We start from the raw sequence: 17695 nt of genomic DNA on the forward strand, positions 1-17695 counted from the left end.
TTTCAATCCCTTATGACTGGAGGGACAAATACCTTGTGAAACATCTGAAGTAGGCGAGGGTCTGAGAACTGATGTAGTCAGAAAAGCTATTTTTGCAGGTAAACTTGATTTTTCTTCCCTGCTCCTGTTTACTGGATGGATGGATGGATGTTTATTTATTTATCCAATGTTTATTGGATGGATTTTCCCCCTAAATTGATTTTTTATTTTATTGTTATTCACATTTTATACCGTATTTTATGCTGGTTTTTTTTGTAGCATCAATTAAGTTTTTAAAATTTGTTGTTAGCCACCGAGCCCGGTTTTCTGAACCGGGAAGGGTGGGGTATAAATAATTTTTTTAAAATTATTATTATTACTCAGGGCTATAAACCTAAACACTCAATGGTGAAGCAAGAGCTGAACTGAGTGGGATTGACCTCTGAATACGTCTGTGCACAGGATTGTGCTCTACACGTGCAAATTCATTGTGACTTTTATCTTTCCATTCTAACGCACGGTGTGTGCCTGTGTACTTTCTCCTAAAATAGTTTTTTCTTTTATCAGAAATATAACCGGGACCGATGATCAAGTTCAGCATGCCATGCAGTCTCTCAGGGAAATTGGGTTTGTTAACTACTATGGGATGCAAAGATTTGGAACCACGGCTGTCCCTACATATCAAGTTGGAAGGTGAGCTCCTTTTATTTGGCATATATGTGGCACCCTAAAGCAGCTGGGAGCCCAGCGAGTAGGAATTTGGGGCCTGACAGATACGGATTCAAACCTCAGATCACCTGTCGCCTTGCTAATTGGCCTGGAATGGGCTGCTGTTTCTCAGCTTTAGCCCCCTTTCAGTAATAAAAAATAAAATAAAATCATAAATCTCCTGGTCCATATGATTATGGGAATGATTGCTATAAGGAATACTATGTTTAAAATTTTGGCTGCTGAATGCACACTGTAAAAAGTTTTCATTTTATCCGAATTGCATGCTTTTTCCTTTGAAACCTTTAGTAGAACTAAGACTGCAGCCCAACCCACTTGTTTGCTGGTTCAAGTGATTCCTTGGCAGACTCTCAGGATTTTCCTCCCTTGCTGGCAATGCAATATTAACCAGGTGTTCTTCTATATTTTTAGAGCTATACTACAGAATAACTGGAATGAAGTCATCGATTTAATCCTAAAACCGCGTCCTGGAGGCAAGTATTTTTTTTTTTAAAGCCATTTTGGGCTCAATTTCATTCAACAGTGGTTTTACATACTCAAAGGAGCACGTCTATATAGTTTGCCTGTTTATGTTTTGAAAGCAAGTGATTATATTAATAAAAATATTGATAAACAGCTACAGTGGTACCTCGGGTTACAAACACCTCGGGTTACATACTTCAGGTTACAGACTCCGCTAACCCAGAAATAGTATCTCGGGTTAAGAACTTTACCTCATGATGAGAACAGAAATTGCGCGGCAGCAGCAGGAGGCCCCATTAGCTAAAGTGGTACCTCAGGTTAAGAACAGTTTCAGGTTAAGAATGGACCTCCGGAACTAATTAAGTTCGTAACCAGAGGTAGCACTGTATTCTTTAAAAAAAATAGTAATAGAATGGTTCACCGCAGTCATACATAAAACCATACAATTAAATCCATATAAAAATTTAAAATCAGAAATCTACTGAGAAGGATATTTTCTTCATTGCCAGCAAAGGTTTGGCAGCATAGAACAGTTTCCAACAGCTGCTTAAAGTTTAAAAGAAGCGGCTGGATCTCTGTTTACAGAGCATTCCACAGGACTGCAATAATGGTAATGGCACATTTTCTCATTGCTGCCAAATGAGCCAGTGTCCAACATATAGATCCTAATTCATTTCAAATTGTGTCCTGATTCTATAATACTAAGTATTGTAAGCTGATGCTGTAGGATGGAGCTTGATATTTAAATTCAGAAATGCCGTATCCTGAAGTTTTAAAATGGGGAAACAAAAGGATATGTGGGTTGCAGAGTAGGGAATAGTTAAAAACCCAGCTAATAGCACAAATTGAAGATGGAAATATAGGTGGCCCACTTGATATGTGGGGATAGCTGTGGTTCCAAATCTTTGCATCCCATAATAGTTAACAGTTAACATGACGCTCTGAGGAAAATGGATTTTAAGGGCAAGCATGCTGGTTTGTGGGTCTAGATGTCAGACAGCATACATTGCAAATCCACCCAGCGGATAGGTATTTGCTGAAATTCAGACTGACTTTAATGGGGCTAACCTCAAGGGAGTTGAGTAAGGTCTGCAATCTAGCATGTTGCTATCTGTTCCAGATAGTTAACTGAAAATGCAGGATAGTTTTGAAACTGGCTGAGATGGATTTTGTGTTGTAGATACCATTGACTTAGGTTCTGTTTGGGCCTGTTTTTGAGCTGAACTCCTTTTAAAAATAAAAAGGAAACCCGCTCACATGGGTTGAAATTAAAGCGCTTCCCATTTATGCAAATGGTCGTTGCAGCTGAAAAGGGATACTTGGTAAAATGCCGAGAAGAGTGGGCAAAAACAAAAGACCCAGATGCGGCCCTCAAAAAACTGCCCGTGAAACGGTGTGTGGAGGGACAGCTGCTCCGGGGACTTTCAAAGTACGGACTGAAGAATATAGTCTCTGCATTTGGCATAGTAAGTTGAAGTGTTTTCTTGTTTTTGTAGACCCTCTCTGAGCATGTCTGAAAAGAACTTGGGGGTGAAGTCAAATTTATGGTGAATGGTAAATGGCCTACTGGAGAAGTATTTTCCCCTCCTTCCATATTTTTCATTAGGTTTTATTAGTTCTGACTTGCCAGGCCAAAGGGAGTTGTTTTTTAAAGATGTAAATTGAGCCAGGGGCCCCTAGTATTTTCTGGCGTGTATTTAAACCATTAACAGTGCCGTCCTTACATATGTCTGCTCAGAATTGTGTCCATTGAGTCCATTGGGTGGTGCTGTGGTCTAAACCACTGAGCTTCTTGGGCTTGCTAAACAGAAGGTCGACGGTTCAAATCTGTGCGATGGGGTGAGCTCCTGTTGTTTTGTCCCAGCTCCTGCCAACCTAGCAGTTTGAAAGCACGCCGGTGCAAGTAGATTAATAGGTACAGCTATGGCGGGAAGGTAAACGGCATTTCCATGCGCTCTGATTTCCGTCAGGGTGTTCTCTTGCGCCAGAAGCGGTTTAGTCATGCTGGCCACATGACCCAGAAAGCTGTCTGTGGACAAACGCCGGCTCCCTCAGACTGAAAGCAAGATGAGCACCGCAACCCCATAGTCACCTTTGACTGGACTTAACCATCCAGGAGTCCTTTACCTTTACCTTACCCCAGGCATGCGCCTTACAAAATTAGCATCATGTTGATTAACACTTTTTCCTGGTCTGCAGATCCCAAGAAATAATCGTTTGATGTATATTCATAGCTATCAGAGTTATGTATGGAATAACATGGTGAGCCGCAGAATAGAAGAATATGGGCTTGTTGCTGTGCCAGGAGATCTTGTACTAAAAGGAGGTAAAATGTCAACATTGCTTGATGTCAGGGCATGTGTGTATGTGGTGGCACATTTTGGAATACCGTAACTGCCTAGTATTTGTTCCTTAAAACTAGAGATGAGCACATACACCCTCTCGTTTATTTAGATTTAGGCTTGGCAGACCAAACTTTTAAAGTGTTAAGTTTTTTTTTAAATGCCCAATTCTGGATTATGCTCTTGGTTATATCATTGGGAGTGCGATGGGATCTGAAAGTCCTTTGAGCCCCCCTCCCTTCCCACTCTGGAGACGGCAGCGAGCTCTTGCTCCCAGTCGTTGCTCCCAGTTGGATTCTGGTATCCCAGTGGCGTAGCGTGGGTTGTCAGCACCCGGGGCAAGGCAAGTGATTTGCGCCCCCTAACCCGTGGATTTTAGCACTGATTTTAGCACTGCGAGCGCACGTGCCCCCGATGTTGCGCCCGGTGCGGCCGGCCCCTCCTGCACCCCCCCACGCTACACCACTGTGGTATCCTGTGGGGTACTACATTTCTCAGGTTACCTGAGCTCTGGAACATGGTTGTTTGGGAGTCCCCTGTGTTGACAGGGAAGAGGGCTTTGCAGGAAGGGCTTCAGTGAGATACTGCCATCACTGCCTAAGTTAAGTAGGAGAAGAAAGAGGTTCGGTGGGGGAGGTCTTCAGAGGGCAGAGACACAGATTTCAGAGAGGAAGGACCTGGTGATCCGACACAGCAACACTAGGTCTTAGATTTGCCAGTAATTTGTCAGTGTACCTACCAGTGACAGTCTGGTGCCTTCCATTGTGTGCAATTTTGTGCTACCCAGGCTGCCTAATCCTGTTTGAAACTGTCTGTCCTCTTTGCTTTGTTCCTTGTTAAGGAGCTCATAAAGATATACTATCTAGAAAAAATATTTCTCATTAGGAAGTCTGGTTGAGATGACCTGGAAATTGCTTGAAACATCCTCTTGCTTTTAGGTACAGCTGTTTATATCGAAGAATCAGATGTTGAGAGTTACACCATCCATGATGTTGTGATGCCGTTGCCTGGTTTCGATGTTATCTATCCAAGGCACAAAAGTGAGGATTCTATTTAAAGTCAAAAGTGGATGATATGTGCATAATCAGGTTTGCTATGCTGGCAGATAAGTGCTGGGGATGAGTGTGTACGTGTGTCTGTACAAAAGTAACTAAATGGGTTTCGTATCTGATTTCAATAAGCACAGATTAAATAGGTACACTGAAATCAGCTGGCTTCATTGATTTCAATGGATTTACTAATGTGACTAACATTTGATGTATAAATATTGCTGTATATTAACGGAGAATTCGGAATATTTCCTGTATTTGGATCAGCGGTAATTTAGTTGTAACCATATTTTAAGGGAAGATCATTCAGTCATTAAATAGTGTTCTCCAAACAATAGCATCAGGCATTAACAAAGTGCAGCTAGCAGGAGAAATAGAAAAGGTTTTTTTAAAGAAACATTCATCAGCTTGTATGCTAAAGGGAAGGAAAAAGAGTTTGTTGGAGGCAAATAGTCTAGCAGCATCCAGATTTAGGGCATGTGCGGTCATTACTTCATTCCTCTATCCCCAGCTGGTACACATTGCGTGACTGGGAGCATGTTAATAAATATTTTTAATAGGAATGGAGGCACATCTAACTAATAGGGGCTTATATGATCGTGGGCTTTGCTGCCACACTAGTTCAATTCAGGATGATTGCCTACTTACCAAAATGGCTTGATAGTAGGTTTTTATATCCCAGGACCAGGGATTTCCTACAAATAATTCCTTATTAAATAGAGCTTTAAAGAACAAAGACTATGCTTTTGGGCCACGTTTCAGCATTACCGGTCAGAATTGCATCAGATGCAAAAAGGGGAAACTTACAACGCATTTGCCCTGAATTCCATGATGCCATTCATTTATATGTCCTTTTACGGCAGTTGGGAAAGCCTACGAGGAAATATTAGCCGCTGACAATCTCGACATCAGTAACATGAAGCACAAAATTCGCGACTATTCCTTATCTGGGGCCTACAGAAAGATCATCATCCGACCTCAGGATGTGAGCTGGTAAGTAAATAGCACACAGTTTAGTAGCCAGAGGAGGAGACGGATGACAAGCCTAACAACTGCTACTAGAAATGATGGTTTTATTGCTTCCAGAGTGTACTAGTTACTTGAGGATTTCAAGTGGGAGAGGGCTGCTGCGTTCATGTCCTGCTTTTGGACACCCCAAGGAGCATGGAATATGGGACTAGATCGGTCTTTGGACTGATTCAGCAGGTCTTTTTTATGTTATGAACCATGTGTTTACTGATGTGTGCTTGGTGATGGTTGTGCTCCACTGCTTATCTCTTTTTTCTTTTTAATAGATATTTATTAAGGTTTCAAAAATTATATTAAAAACAAAACATAACAACAATACAAACAAACACAAAAAACCAAGTATAATTTCATTCCCTTATTTTCTTGTACCCTACTTCCCCGACTTCCTCATACCTCCCCTTTCTGTATTCCAATTTCTAGTTATTACTTCAGCAAATCCTCACCCTTATTTTTCATCTAGTTTTTAACCTTTCTTTTCTATTTACTTAAACCTTTACAGCTGAAAACCACATAATTTCTAAACCAACGTCATTCTAGCATTCATTAATTTTGCAATGTTTTCTAAGATAGTCCTTAAATTTCTTCCAATCTTCTTCCGCTGTCTCTCTTCCCTGGTCGCTCCACTGCTTATCTCAAAGAGCAGCATGCAGCCACAAGTCTATAGTGCTGCTGCTCCTCAGTTAAAAAGATAAAGGTTTCATGTTTAAAGGGGAGTCACATATGTATGTAACAAAGGTAACGTTTAACCTTCGTTAGGAAGAAATCCCAAGTCCTCCAAGATTCAGGTGCAAGACTCTGCAGAGCTACTTGAATAAATCCCATTGGTTTCAGAAGGAACCGGGTAGGCGTGGAAAGTATTGCAGTGTTTAAGCCAACAGGCTTTGCACTGAAAACAGGTTGCCATCTTCATTTTTTTTTTTTAATAAAAAATTTTATTCATTTTTCCAACACATAATATAAAAAACAAACAGAAGACAAAACAAAAACATACACAACATTAAACATATACCAACTTCCCCATACCTCCCTTTCGCTGCATCCTTATTCCTGAAAACAGGTTGCCATCTTCAAGCCCGGGTGTGGGGAACCATTTCTACCAAGTATAAAACAGTCTCCTAGAATAATGATGCAATGAGGAATTTCTAATACAGTGGTACCTCTGGCTGCGAACGGGATCCGCTCTGGAGGCCCGTTCACAACCTGAAAAGAACGCAACCTGCGTGTGCGCGGGTCGCAATTTGTCGCTTCTGCACATGCGTGTGACATCATTTTGTGCGTCTGTGCATGTGCGAGTGGCAAAACCCGGAAGCAAGCCTTTCCGGTACTTCCGGGCCGCCGCGGGACGCAACCTGAAAACGCACAACCGGAAGCAAACGTAACATGAGGTATGACTGTACAGGTATATGATTCTTATTGTTGGGCACATTTTAAATCTCTCTCTCTTTTTTAAAGGGAGCTAGTTGTGTATGATGACCCTAAGATTCCGTTATTTAATACGGACTTAGATAAACTGGAAGGAAAACCACCTGCAGTTCTTGCAACAGGTAATATTTTTTCAATTGTGCCATATATGATTATTCAGCCATGCATGTCCCTTTTTTTTAATAACAACAACAACAACTTTTATCTGTATCCTGCCTTCCCCGGCTGAGACTGGGCTCAGGGCAGCTAACATCAAATATATAACATTGGTATAAAATCAAACAGTAATTAAATTACCTCCTAAAAACAAGTCAGGATCAAATTAAAATCTAATTAGAAGGCTTTCCGCGGAATTAGGATTGGGAACAGTAAATGTTCATAAGGCCTAACTGATGTTCGCAGAATCTAACTGCTTAGTACAATGGGTTTTTTTAAAAAATAAAATGTTGGGCTGAAAGCTTTAAAAAGTGTATTTCTTCCCCCAAATTAGATATTGAGCTAATAGACAGAGTTAAAATAGCTTACCAGGAACACTGGTACTTTTGCTGTAGAGATAAACATGAGCTGGCCTCTTTGAAGGGATGTGAGATACTGCTGATGGAGGCAAAGTTGCTGCCAAAACAAATCTCCCATTTGAGGGACAAGTTGAAGAGAGCCCTCAATACTTGGTCACCTCACCCTCTTTTGCAATAGTTGCTCGAGGATATCAGATGCCTCTTGGCAAAAATCTGGTTGCCAGTCTAAAGACAAAAGGTAAAAAAACATGGAGCAATCTCTTTCAGGGGCAATTGGACTTGCTAGTAGACTGGTTTTGTTGAGTTGATCCTTCACTACTACCTTAGAGATGTTGTTGGATTACAAGTCCCATCATCCCTAGCTATAGTAGGACCAGTGGTTGGGTACGATGGGACTTGTAGTCCAACAACATTTGGGGACCCAAGGTTGAGACAAGCTGCCATAGAGAATTTTATCTTTTTTGCTATAAAGGATGTGTGTGTACTCCTGTAATGACACCGCCCAGGGAACACCCATTATTTCTCCCTCGCTCTGTACATTCCCACGCAGGAGATCAGATTCCGAATTCCTGCAGATCTGTATTTCTTCCAGCCTACCTCTTGTGGCTTGATTTGCTGGGTATAATTCTGGCCTTTTAAACCAGCTTATGGTTAGGAGGATTAACCTTGAGTCATTGTGACCCTTTGACCGAAAAGGGTTAGCCACCCTGGCTTAAACACATCTGTCATTGTGACTTCAAATCTGTAAAGCAGGTTGAGAGATCCCACGGGGAGGAAGTGGCAGCTCACCTGAGTTGTATGTTTAACATTAAGATCTTGGAAGTGATGTAAACTGAGTGGTTGGAGGCAATGTGTCTCTGAATACCAGCTGCTGGAAACCACAGGAGGGGAGAGACTCTCTTGCCCAGGTGCTGTTTCCAGGTTTTCCACAAGCATCTGAGAACAGGATGCTGAATAGATGGGCCATTGGCTTAATCAAGCAAGCTCTTCTGAAGTTATTACGTCAAATATTTTGCTCCTTTGGGGGATGAAGTCATTTGTTTGGCAAACTCTAGGGCTGTTTGATAACCCGTGGTTTTCTTCTTCTTCTCCTAAACATTAATTTACTTACGACAGAAGGCAAATACAAGGCTTTGAAGATGGACTTTTCTCTCCCCCCATCAACTTATGCTACAATGGCCATTCGAGAAGTGCTAAAAATGGACACGAGCATAAAAAACCAGACCCAGTTAAACACAATATGGCTACGCTGAAGATCCTTCGCAGCGATTGGATAAAAGTTTTATCATGAAACTGGTTTCGTATTTACTAGTTCTATCCAGGCAATTTCTAATTAAAATTGTATTTTTGTATTAGCTTGAGGTATATAATTTCAAATTCATTGTAAAATGGTGTTTATAAAAATGTAACTTTTGTTTTTAAATAATCTGAGCAAATACGGTGCTTGAGCTGTCTGCACAGTGCAATTTTGCTGGCGTAGAAGAACATGGATGGCTTTGCTAGTATTTTCAGGTCTGCAGAAAGCGTTTCTAAAATGTTTTCTCCCAATACAGTAGTAAACATGGCTTCATGAGTCTGGTACAGATGAAAACTGATTGCAGGGATGCGTAACACTGCAGTTCAGAAATCTAATTAGAATAGGATACTGATGAATGCATATTTATAACCAGTGAACAGATATATTTAGCCTTAAGAATGCTGATAGGCTCTGCACTCACAAGTGGCAGAATGTTCATGTCTTTTATGCGTACACAAATGTGTACAGCTGCTTTTATTTGAGCTGTAGTTCATTAAACTTTTGTGTTGGTTTTTCACAACCTATTTCAGTTTCTGCTATGGGTAAAGAAGTGAGCGAGCAATGTCAGAGTTTGTACCCTCAACAAACAAGGTTTAGCTCTAACATTTATGGTTTGTCTGTTGCTGGCAATGGATGAACTAGGAAAATCTCTAACCTGGCATGTCAGGATTAAATAGCCATTCTTAATTGGACAGCTATGATGTTGTACTCTCATTTTATTTCTAACACTCAACAAAAATATGTTTTCTACTGCTTGGTTTATTAAAGAGTGTACTGAAACCTCTTCCCCTTTTTTGTTCTTGTGCCCCTAATTTCTACCAATATTATTTATGTCTTTACAAGCAACTCCCCCTTTCCGTGGCAGTTGTGTTCTGGGTCATTTTGCGCTTGTGTGAAATTGCTTATAATCAGAACGCCCATTGAAAAATCCTGCAAACGCCCCATTCTGCCCCTGCCACGATCCGGCCCTTTTTGTGACATTTTTGAGTCACTTCCTGGTTTGGCATGATGCGTGTGTGTGCGGTTGCGCACATATCGGACATGCCTAAAATGGTTGCTGCCTGCATTCGACTTATTTAGTCACTACAAAAAAAAGTTTCCAAGCAACTTACTAACAGGATAAAAGACAAAAAGGCTTTCTTCATTATCACACAGCAAAAAATGTATTTCTGCACACATGCATGTGACAAATGTATAACTTTGGAAAAAGTTGTGCTTTTGCAAACAACTCCAAAAATCCAAATCCATTTCCCCCAAAATTTACTAAGTACAGTGGTACCTCGGGTTAAGTACTTAATTCGTTCCGGAGGTCCGTTCTTAACCTGAAACTGTTCTTAACCTGAAGCACCACTTTAGCTAATGGGGCCTCCTGCTGCCACCGCGCTGCTGGAGCCCGATTTCTGTTCTTATCCTGAAGCAAAGTTCTTAACCTGAAGCACTGATTCTGGGTTAGCAGAGTCTGTAACCTGAAGCGTATGTAACCCGAGGTACCACTGTACTGTAAAAACCAAGATACAGGTAGGTAGCCGTATTGGTCTGCCGTAGTTGAAACAAAATAAAAAAATTCTTTCCAGTAGCACCTTTGTTGTTGTTTAGTTGTGTCCGACTCTTCGTGACTCCATGGACCAGAGCACGCCAGGCACTCCTGTCTTCCACTGCCTTCCGCAGTTTGGACAAACTCATGCTGGTAGCTTCGAGAACACTGTCCAACCATCTCATCCTCTGTCGTCCCCTTCTCCTTGTGCCCTCCATCTTTCCCAACATCAGGGTCTTTTCCAGGGAGTCTTCTCTTCTCATGAGGTGGCCAAAGTACTGGAGCCTCAGCTTCAAGATCTGTCCTTCCAGTGAGCTCTCAGGGCTGATTTCCTTCAGAATGGATAGGTTTGCTTTTCTTGCAGTCCATGGGACTCTCAAGAGTCTTCTCCAGCACCATAATTCAAAAGCATCAATTCTTCAGCAATCAGCCTTCTTTATGGTCCAGCTTTCACTTCCATACATCACAACTGGGAAAACCATAGCTTTTACTATACGGACCTTTGTTGGCAAAATGATGTCTCTACTTTTTAAGATGCTTTTTAAGTAGCACCTTAGAGACCAACTAAGTTTGTTACTGGTATAAGCTTTCGTGTGCATGCACACTTCTTCAGATACCTTCAGGTCACCTTAGTTGATCTCTAAGGTGCTACTGGAAGGAATTTTCTCATTTTGTAAAAACCAAGGTTTCTGTTTTTAAAATGGATAAAGGCAAACTCTGAAAAATGTTTGCCCCATGCCTATTCTCTAAACAGGCAAGGGGCAATCATTTTTCATCCTGTTCCTTTTTGTTCAAGCTAGAGCAACTTCACAACGTGGCAAGGAAATGTGTAATTCTTTTCCATCTGGTTTAGAAATGGCCCATAGGAGTGACACTCATAATCTATTTACTGATCTACATAATATACCTTGCATCTTGTAGGTAGAGAGAGGTAAATATAAACAATAGGTATCATGAAACCTTCATGAAGGAGAGAGTTTGGGGCAATAAATATTTATAAAGCCCCCCCCCAATGCAGTAAAGGGACTAAAACTGCTTAATTTTGGCTATAATGAGCCCAGTATTTATTTGACAAGCCAAATTCTAGAATTGCTATAGTGTTGGTGTAGTTGTTATTACACCAGGAAAAGAAATAGTAGTTTCTCAAAAGTAAAATATGAAGTCAAGCAGCTTTAGATCAGAACACTGAAGATTAAAATGCTCCCCACATTTCAGCAAATTTTTTCATCCTGTGGGAAAACAAAAAACAACAATTAGAATGTATAATGGGCGTACCATTCACTGTTCACAATATACAGTATGAGGCTGAGAAGCATGTCTTAATTATATTGAACAGAGAAATTTCCTGCATGTATTTTGTTTACTCAACATCATTGCATGCTAAATCTGTTCTGGATTGTGGTCATTTTATTTTAAGTACCGAATGTTCTTCAAATAATCTTTGCGTTTGTTAATGCCACTTATTTCTATCACAGCTCACACTTTCCAAATTTTTCCACAGTAAACATGGCAAGTTTTCTTTAAAGTTAATCGCCTTCAAATGCCATAAATTTCAGTGGGAGAGATTTGAGCATTCACTTAAGTCTCACTGAAAATAAATGCAACTTAATGCTAACTGGCTAGTTTGTTCCCAAAAGGTGTAGCAGGAAAATTCCAAACGTTGTAGTTGGCATCCGTCTTGTCTTGAGAGACAATGGAGTGCGCCTCTGGGGGTGAAGCCATACTGCTGTGTTAGCGACGCGGAAGTGACCTCCCTGGGGTGCAAGCCTGAGCAGCGTGTATGGAGGTCCTGGGCTGCCCACATGACAACCCCTTGCTTATGTGGTCCAAAGGAAACAAGGAGTTGCTGGAAGAAGGCCATCCAACTGCCTTAGGGACTCCACTCTGGATTTCTGTAGGGTTTGCTCCCTGGCCTTTTCTTCTCCCACAAGATATCCCACAAAGCAGTAGAGGTTTAGGATCAGTTTTCCTGCACCTAGATGGGCTATCTTCCCAGGCTGACAATAATAATAATAATAATAATAATAATAATAATAATAATAATAATAAAGCCGAAGCCAGGCTCAGGGTGGCTAACAACAATAAAACTGTACAAAAGTACAGCACAAACAACATTCTAAAATCATTCATTATAAAATTAATTAAATTCACCATTGGGCCAGAGCTCCGTGAAGATTGCCGAGGGAGGGAGTCAGGCTGTGCCCTGGCCAAAGGCCTGGTGGAACAGCTCTGTCTTGCAGGCCCTGTGGAAAGATGTCAAGTCCCGCAGGGCCCTAGTCTCTTGTGACAGAGTGTTCCACCAGGTCGGAGACAAGCCCTGTCTGCCTCTCACTTCCCTCTACAGCATGGGTAGGCAAACTAAGGCCCGGAGGCCAGATCTGGCCCAATCGCCTTCTAAATCTGGCCCTCAAGACGGTCCAGGAATCAGCGTGTTTTTACATGAGTAAAATGTGCCCTTTTATTTAAAATGCATCTCTGGGTTATTTGTGGGACATAGGAATTGGTTCATATTTTTTTTCAAAATATAGTCCGGCCCCCCACAAGGTCTCAGGGACAGTGCACTGGCCCTCTGCTGAAAACGTTTACTGACCCCTGCTCTACAGTATGTGCAGAAACCGCCTTCTTAACCGTTGGACCCACTATTGGTCTTGTCCTCTCAATCGGCCAGAGTCTGTCTCAACATGCAGAGTAAGTCGCTAACTCATAGTCTACCCTCACCTTGCTTAGCTGTTTTCGGGGTGTGGCGGCTGTTGCATGCAGACAGCTTCTAGGAGCTGCAGATAAGAGCTGAGTGCAGTGTGGGGACCAAAGGTGGACAAAGCACCCCAGAAGGAGCATGATATGTCCTGTCAGAGGTGCTACTCCTCCCCTAACACTCCACCCCCCCCAAGTCCATACATATTCCAATAATAATCTTGGAGGAAGGGCTAACTGGATATTCTAAAAATGTTGACCTACCCAGAGAAAAACAGCAAGATTGGCAGAGTAGTATTACCGTATTTTTCGTCCTATAGGACACACCTCGTTTTTTTGGGGGGGGGGAATGAATAAAAAAAAATTATTCCCCCCCAGCCATGGCTGGCGCCCCAAGCCTTACGCACACCTGCCTGAAGCATAGAGCACCCTCCGGAGGGCTCCGCGTGCTTCGGGCTGCAGGCTGCCGCCCCAAGCATCGCGCGCCCAGCGGGACCTCCCGCCGGGCGCACGAGGCTTGCAGACACTCGCCGGGGCTGCAGGCTGCTGCCCGCAAGCCTTGTGAGCCCGCGGGAACTCCCGCCAGGCTGGCAAGGCTTGCGGATAGCTACCTGAAGCCTGGAGAGCGAGAGGGATCGGTGCGCACCGATGCCTCTCGCTCTCTAGGCTTCAGTGAAAGCCTGCATTCGCCCCATAGGACGCACACACATTTCCCCTTCATTTTTGGAGGGGGAAAAGTGCGTCCTATGGGGCGAAAAATACGGTAGTTGCCAATGGTTCCAAAGTCTACAAGCACTAATTGATTAAACATCCGAGCACAAGAAGATTGAACTTCTTACCATTATAAAGCTTCAATCTCTTGGCGTACGTCCATTAGATTTTATACATTTAAGCCCTATTCAAACATTACAGAGATTTGGAAGTGGGACAGATGCACGAGGATGGTAAATGTAGGGAAACAATTCAGATCCATATTGGTCAATCTAGCCCAGTATGGCAGGAGCAATAGAAAAAAATCTATAATTTAAAAAATTAAGCAGTTGTGCAACATTCAAGTTCAACTTACACTTTCTCCCTGAACTCCACTGCTGTCATAATGTCAGTTTCTTTATAAATTTCATCCTGGATACTTAATCCCAAAGATTCAAGTGCTAAAATAGGGGAGAGGAGATGAAAGATGCTTAGAGAAATGGTTCCTGAAGCATACACAACTCTTATAGTCAGTGCATTCTTTTCCATCTTCAGTTCTGCTTAGACCTTAACTAATCAGATGTGGATGGGACCTCAACCCAGCAAGAAACCTGTACATGCACGTATCCTCCCCTACCACTGCATAAAGTAATGAGAATCACATTATACTGGATTTATCTAAATGAAGGTGATCTTATGAACCCTCCATTAGATGGAAGGCTGAATGAGGTCAAATCATAGATTAGGCAGATCTGACATTCAAATACATATAGCACAGCATAATTTGCACGCCGTTATCTCCATATAGCAAAGAGATACCCCTATCTTCTCATATCCAGTCTCTAAAAACAAGGCAGGTTTGTGATGGGTGGGTGAGAAAGGAGAGATGGCTGCTGAAGAAGAACCCACTACGCTTTACTGTACTGAGGTTTTTTTTTTTACAGAGCATTGCTCCCAAATGTTACTTGTTTCCTTTTATCAACATCAGGAACAACTAACAAACTGTAGAAATTTACTTAATATAAATCTAAAGGATTTGTTGTTTTACTCACTAAATTTCTGGAAAGATTAGGCTGAGAATAATCTTGAAGCTGTTTTTCTCATGCCTAAACTTGCCACATGTGGCCATAATAACCTACAGCAGGAGTGGCGATCTACTCACAGAGTTAAAAACTTGCAGTGATCTGCCCCCTTTTTGGGGGGTTCAGGAGGAAGGACCCATTTTGGGAGGGTGCATGGGGAGCAAAGGTGTTATCTACCACAATCTACCTGTTGGACATGCCTGACCTACAGTATATGAAATGAGATGTTCATTAAAAAAAAATTAAGGGCCGCTAACCTCCTTTGTACTGTGGTATGGTTATGTAACCTTGGCCTGCAACGTCTAGCATTTCAAACATTGCGTCCACGTTTGACTCGTCCATAAGATAAGGAAAGTCTGTAGAAGTAATTTTTGCATACTTTATCTTTTCCAGTGTCTTTATCAAAAACTCTCTTGGTCTGTCTGTAAGATAAAAACACACATATGTTCCCATTTCAACGTGTCCTGGTAGAGACTCTCACTATTAGTTTTCTAGGCATTGTGCAAAGGTTAAAAAAAGATGCAGGCCTTACCTCCAGACTTTCAGACTAGGATACAAAAAGAAACAGGTATGGGGTTGGAAGAGGAAAACAAGGAAATGCAGATACCAAAACTTGCCGGTTACATAATGTCTAGGCTGAATGGCCACTAGGTAGTTCTGGAAGAGGAGAACCCAAATGACAATTTGTCATAGCCAAACTGTTGTTGGGAATGTTTCTACTATTGTTCAGAGGCAGCTAAGCGTCATTTCCAGTTGCACTTTTCCTGGGAGCTTTTCCGCAGCTAAGCGTCATTTCCAGTTGCACTTACGGTATTTAATCATAATGGACAATGGTTTTCATGACCATGTCGTGGGTTGGAAGAAACAAACTATGATTCCATGTTTGGAGGCACGGAAAAAGCCAAGCATCACAAGCAAGGTGAGAGTGGCAACTGGGCAGTGTGTGCTAGCAAACTGCTTGTTGACGCTAAGCTATTTAACCGTGGATGCCGGCAATGACAATGTTCCACTTGTGAAAGAGGGTTTTCCTATCGCCTTCTGTAGCAACACTGAAGTTTCTTCCGACACAGTTCTGTCTTTACAGGAAATAAGCATGAGCTCTCATCTACAAGTCCTTGCCCCTAAAACACTTGTCGGCCCATGAACATTGTGAGGGGCTTGGCAACCAGGCCTCAATTCCACATGTTCTCTGTGGGTTAAACCACAGAGCCTCTTGGGCTTGTCGTTCAGAAGGTTGGCAGTTTGAATCCCCGTGATCGGGTGAGCTCCCGTTGCTTGGTCCCAGCTCTTGCCAACCTAGCAGTTCGAAAGCACATCAAAGTGCAAGTAGATAAATAGGTACCGCTCCGGCGGGAAGGTAAATGGTGTTTCTGGTGCTGCTCTGGTTCTCCAGAAGCGGCTTAGTCATGCTGGCCACATGACCCGGAAGCTGTACGCCGACTCCCTCGGCCAATAAAGAGAGATGAGCACTGCAACCCCAGAGTCGGCCCCGACTGGACCTAATGGTCAGGGGTCCCTTTACCTTTACCTTTTACTAACTTCTCCACCACCTAAGTGCTGCTAGGGTAGAGGACTGAATTGGCACCCCTGACACACATTCTCACATACAGACCCTCCCCACCAGGGAAAAATGGGTGAGCGAAGATCTTCATTGGGAACAAGCAGGGAAGAAAGACTTAATGTTATGTACTGAATTGAATAGGATCCAAACTGCAGCAGTCTGATTGGTCCTAGAACAATAGGATCCAAAAAGCAGCAGTCTGATTGGTCCTAGAACAATAGGATTCAGAATGCAGCAGTTTGATTGATACTAGAACAATGCAGCAGTATGATTGGTTGGCAGGAACCACCCAATCATGCTCCAGATAGAAGTGAATCCACAACCTGATTGGCTTACAGTAGAATTCTGGAATTAGCCAATCATGTGCAGCCCATTGTGTAAATAATGTATATAAAGCAGATACTTTTGAGGGGACTTTCATTCATTCCTCCTCACCACTATGAGCTGAATAAAGAGCATGAAATCGCCTTGCAACTCTGAGTATATTTCACTTAACATCCAGGATCTGCTGCCTGAGTGGATCCTGCCCCTGAGGCAGTCGCCTCACCTTGCCTTATTGGCGGGCCGGCCCTGTTCTTACATTTGCACCTGTGGCAAAATTATCTGTGTCACATGGCAGTCAGGACTAAGTGAGCTGTGGCTGTTGGTCGTAGGAAGGAGCACCCAATTTGGAGCAGCACAGATGGGTCCCCTACACAGGGTGCCAAGCCGAGAGGGGAGTAAATATTATTAACAACACCAAACAAACAACAACAAATATAATAAACCTATATTTATATGGGCACCTAACAAGAAGATCTATTTAAAAGCAACTGTACCAAAAGGATTTATTGTGTATAATGATTCTTTGGGTGGGTGGGTCAAATACTGTCCATAACTGTCAACGTTTCCCTTTTTTAAGGGAAATTCCCTTATTCCCAATAGGATTCCTCGCAAGAAAAGGGGAAAGTTATGAATCCTGTCCTCCCTCCAGGCACCATATTTAAATACCTCCACATTTACCATATTTGCAAGAGGTTTGGCGTCTGGCATGGCCAGGGTGAGGCGGGCTTACCTGGCCGGTGGTAGAGCAGCAAGGCGCTCAGGTTGTGCAAAAGCTCCGGGATTTTGTGCTGCGCCAGGTAAGCGCGACCCTCCGCTTCGCGGTCCATCGCCGTTGCTAGGAGACCGGAGGCGACGCTCCCGCGGTCACGTGACGAAAGGGCTTGGCGCCGGCGGACCAATAAGGAGAGAGTCCTTAAGTCCCATTCATTTTACTAGCGCGAGTACCGTCCACTTATTTTAACCATTTATTTTGGTATCGGCTGCAG

The 17695-nt window shown here is 42.6% G+C and overlaps 2 protein-coding genes across 2 annotated transcripts in view; one reads left to right on the forward strand and one right to left on the reverse strand.

The window, feature by feature from the left end:
• Positions 1–9608, forward strand: part of PUS7 (pseudouridine synthase 7) — a 31987-nt gene extending 22379 nt beyond the window's left edge. The window contains exons 11-18 of the mRNA XM_081927906.1: positions 547–672; positions 1120–1181; positions 2476–2636; positions 3370–3496; positions 4451–4552; positions 5425–5554; positions 7043–7134; positions 8644–9608. Coding sequence (XP_081784032.1) covers positions 547–672; positions 1120–1181; positions 2476–2636; positions 3370–3496; positions 4451–4552; positions 5425–5554; positions 7043–7134; positions 8644–8780 — 937 coding nt within the window. The 3' untranslated portion in view covers positions 8781–9608. The remainder of the gene's footprint in view (positions 1–546; positions 673–1119; positions 1182–2475; positions 2637–3369; positions 3497–4450; positions 4553–5424; positions 5555–7042; positions 7135–8643) is intronic.
• Positions 9609–11394: 1786 nt separating this feature from the next.
• EFCAB10 (EF-hand calcium binding domain 10) lies at positions 11395–17567 on the reverse strand. The gene is made up of 4 exons (XM_081927904.1): positions 17440–17567; positions 15082–15246; positions 14119–14203; positions 11395–11587 (listed from the first exon to the last, which is right to left on the reverse strand). The coding sequence occupies exons 1-4, from the start codon at positions 17534–17536 to the stop codon at positions 11551–11553; spliced, it is 384 nt and encodes a 127-aa protein (XP_081784030.1). The 5' UTR covers positions 17537–17567; the 3' UTR covers positions 11395–11550.
• Between the last annotated feature and the right edge of the window lie 128 nt (positions 17568–17695).

The sequence above is a fragment of the Podarcis melisellensis genome, assembly GCF_964234715.1.
Source record: "Podarcis melisellensis genome assembly, chromosome: 10".
NCBI classification, from domain to species: domain Eukaryota; kingdom Metazoa; phylum Chordata; class Lepidosauria; order Squamata; family Lacertidae; genus Podarcis; species Podarcis melisellensis.

Coding starts and splice junctions, on each gene's coding strand:
- EFCAB10 (XM_081927904.1), bottom strand. CDS start 17,536: ATGGACCGCGAAGCGGAGGGTCGCGCTTACCTGGCGCAGCACAAAATC. Junction 14,204..15,081: donor CATACCACAGTACAAAGGAG/GTTAGCGGCCCT, acceptor CCCCTATTTTAG/CACTTGAATCTTTGGGATTA. Junction 11,588..14,118: donor GTGGAGTTCAGGGAGAAAGT/GTAAGTTGAACT, acceptor GTTTTCCCACAG/GATGAAAAAATTTGCTGAAA.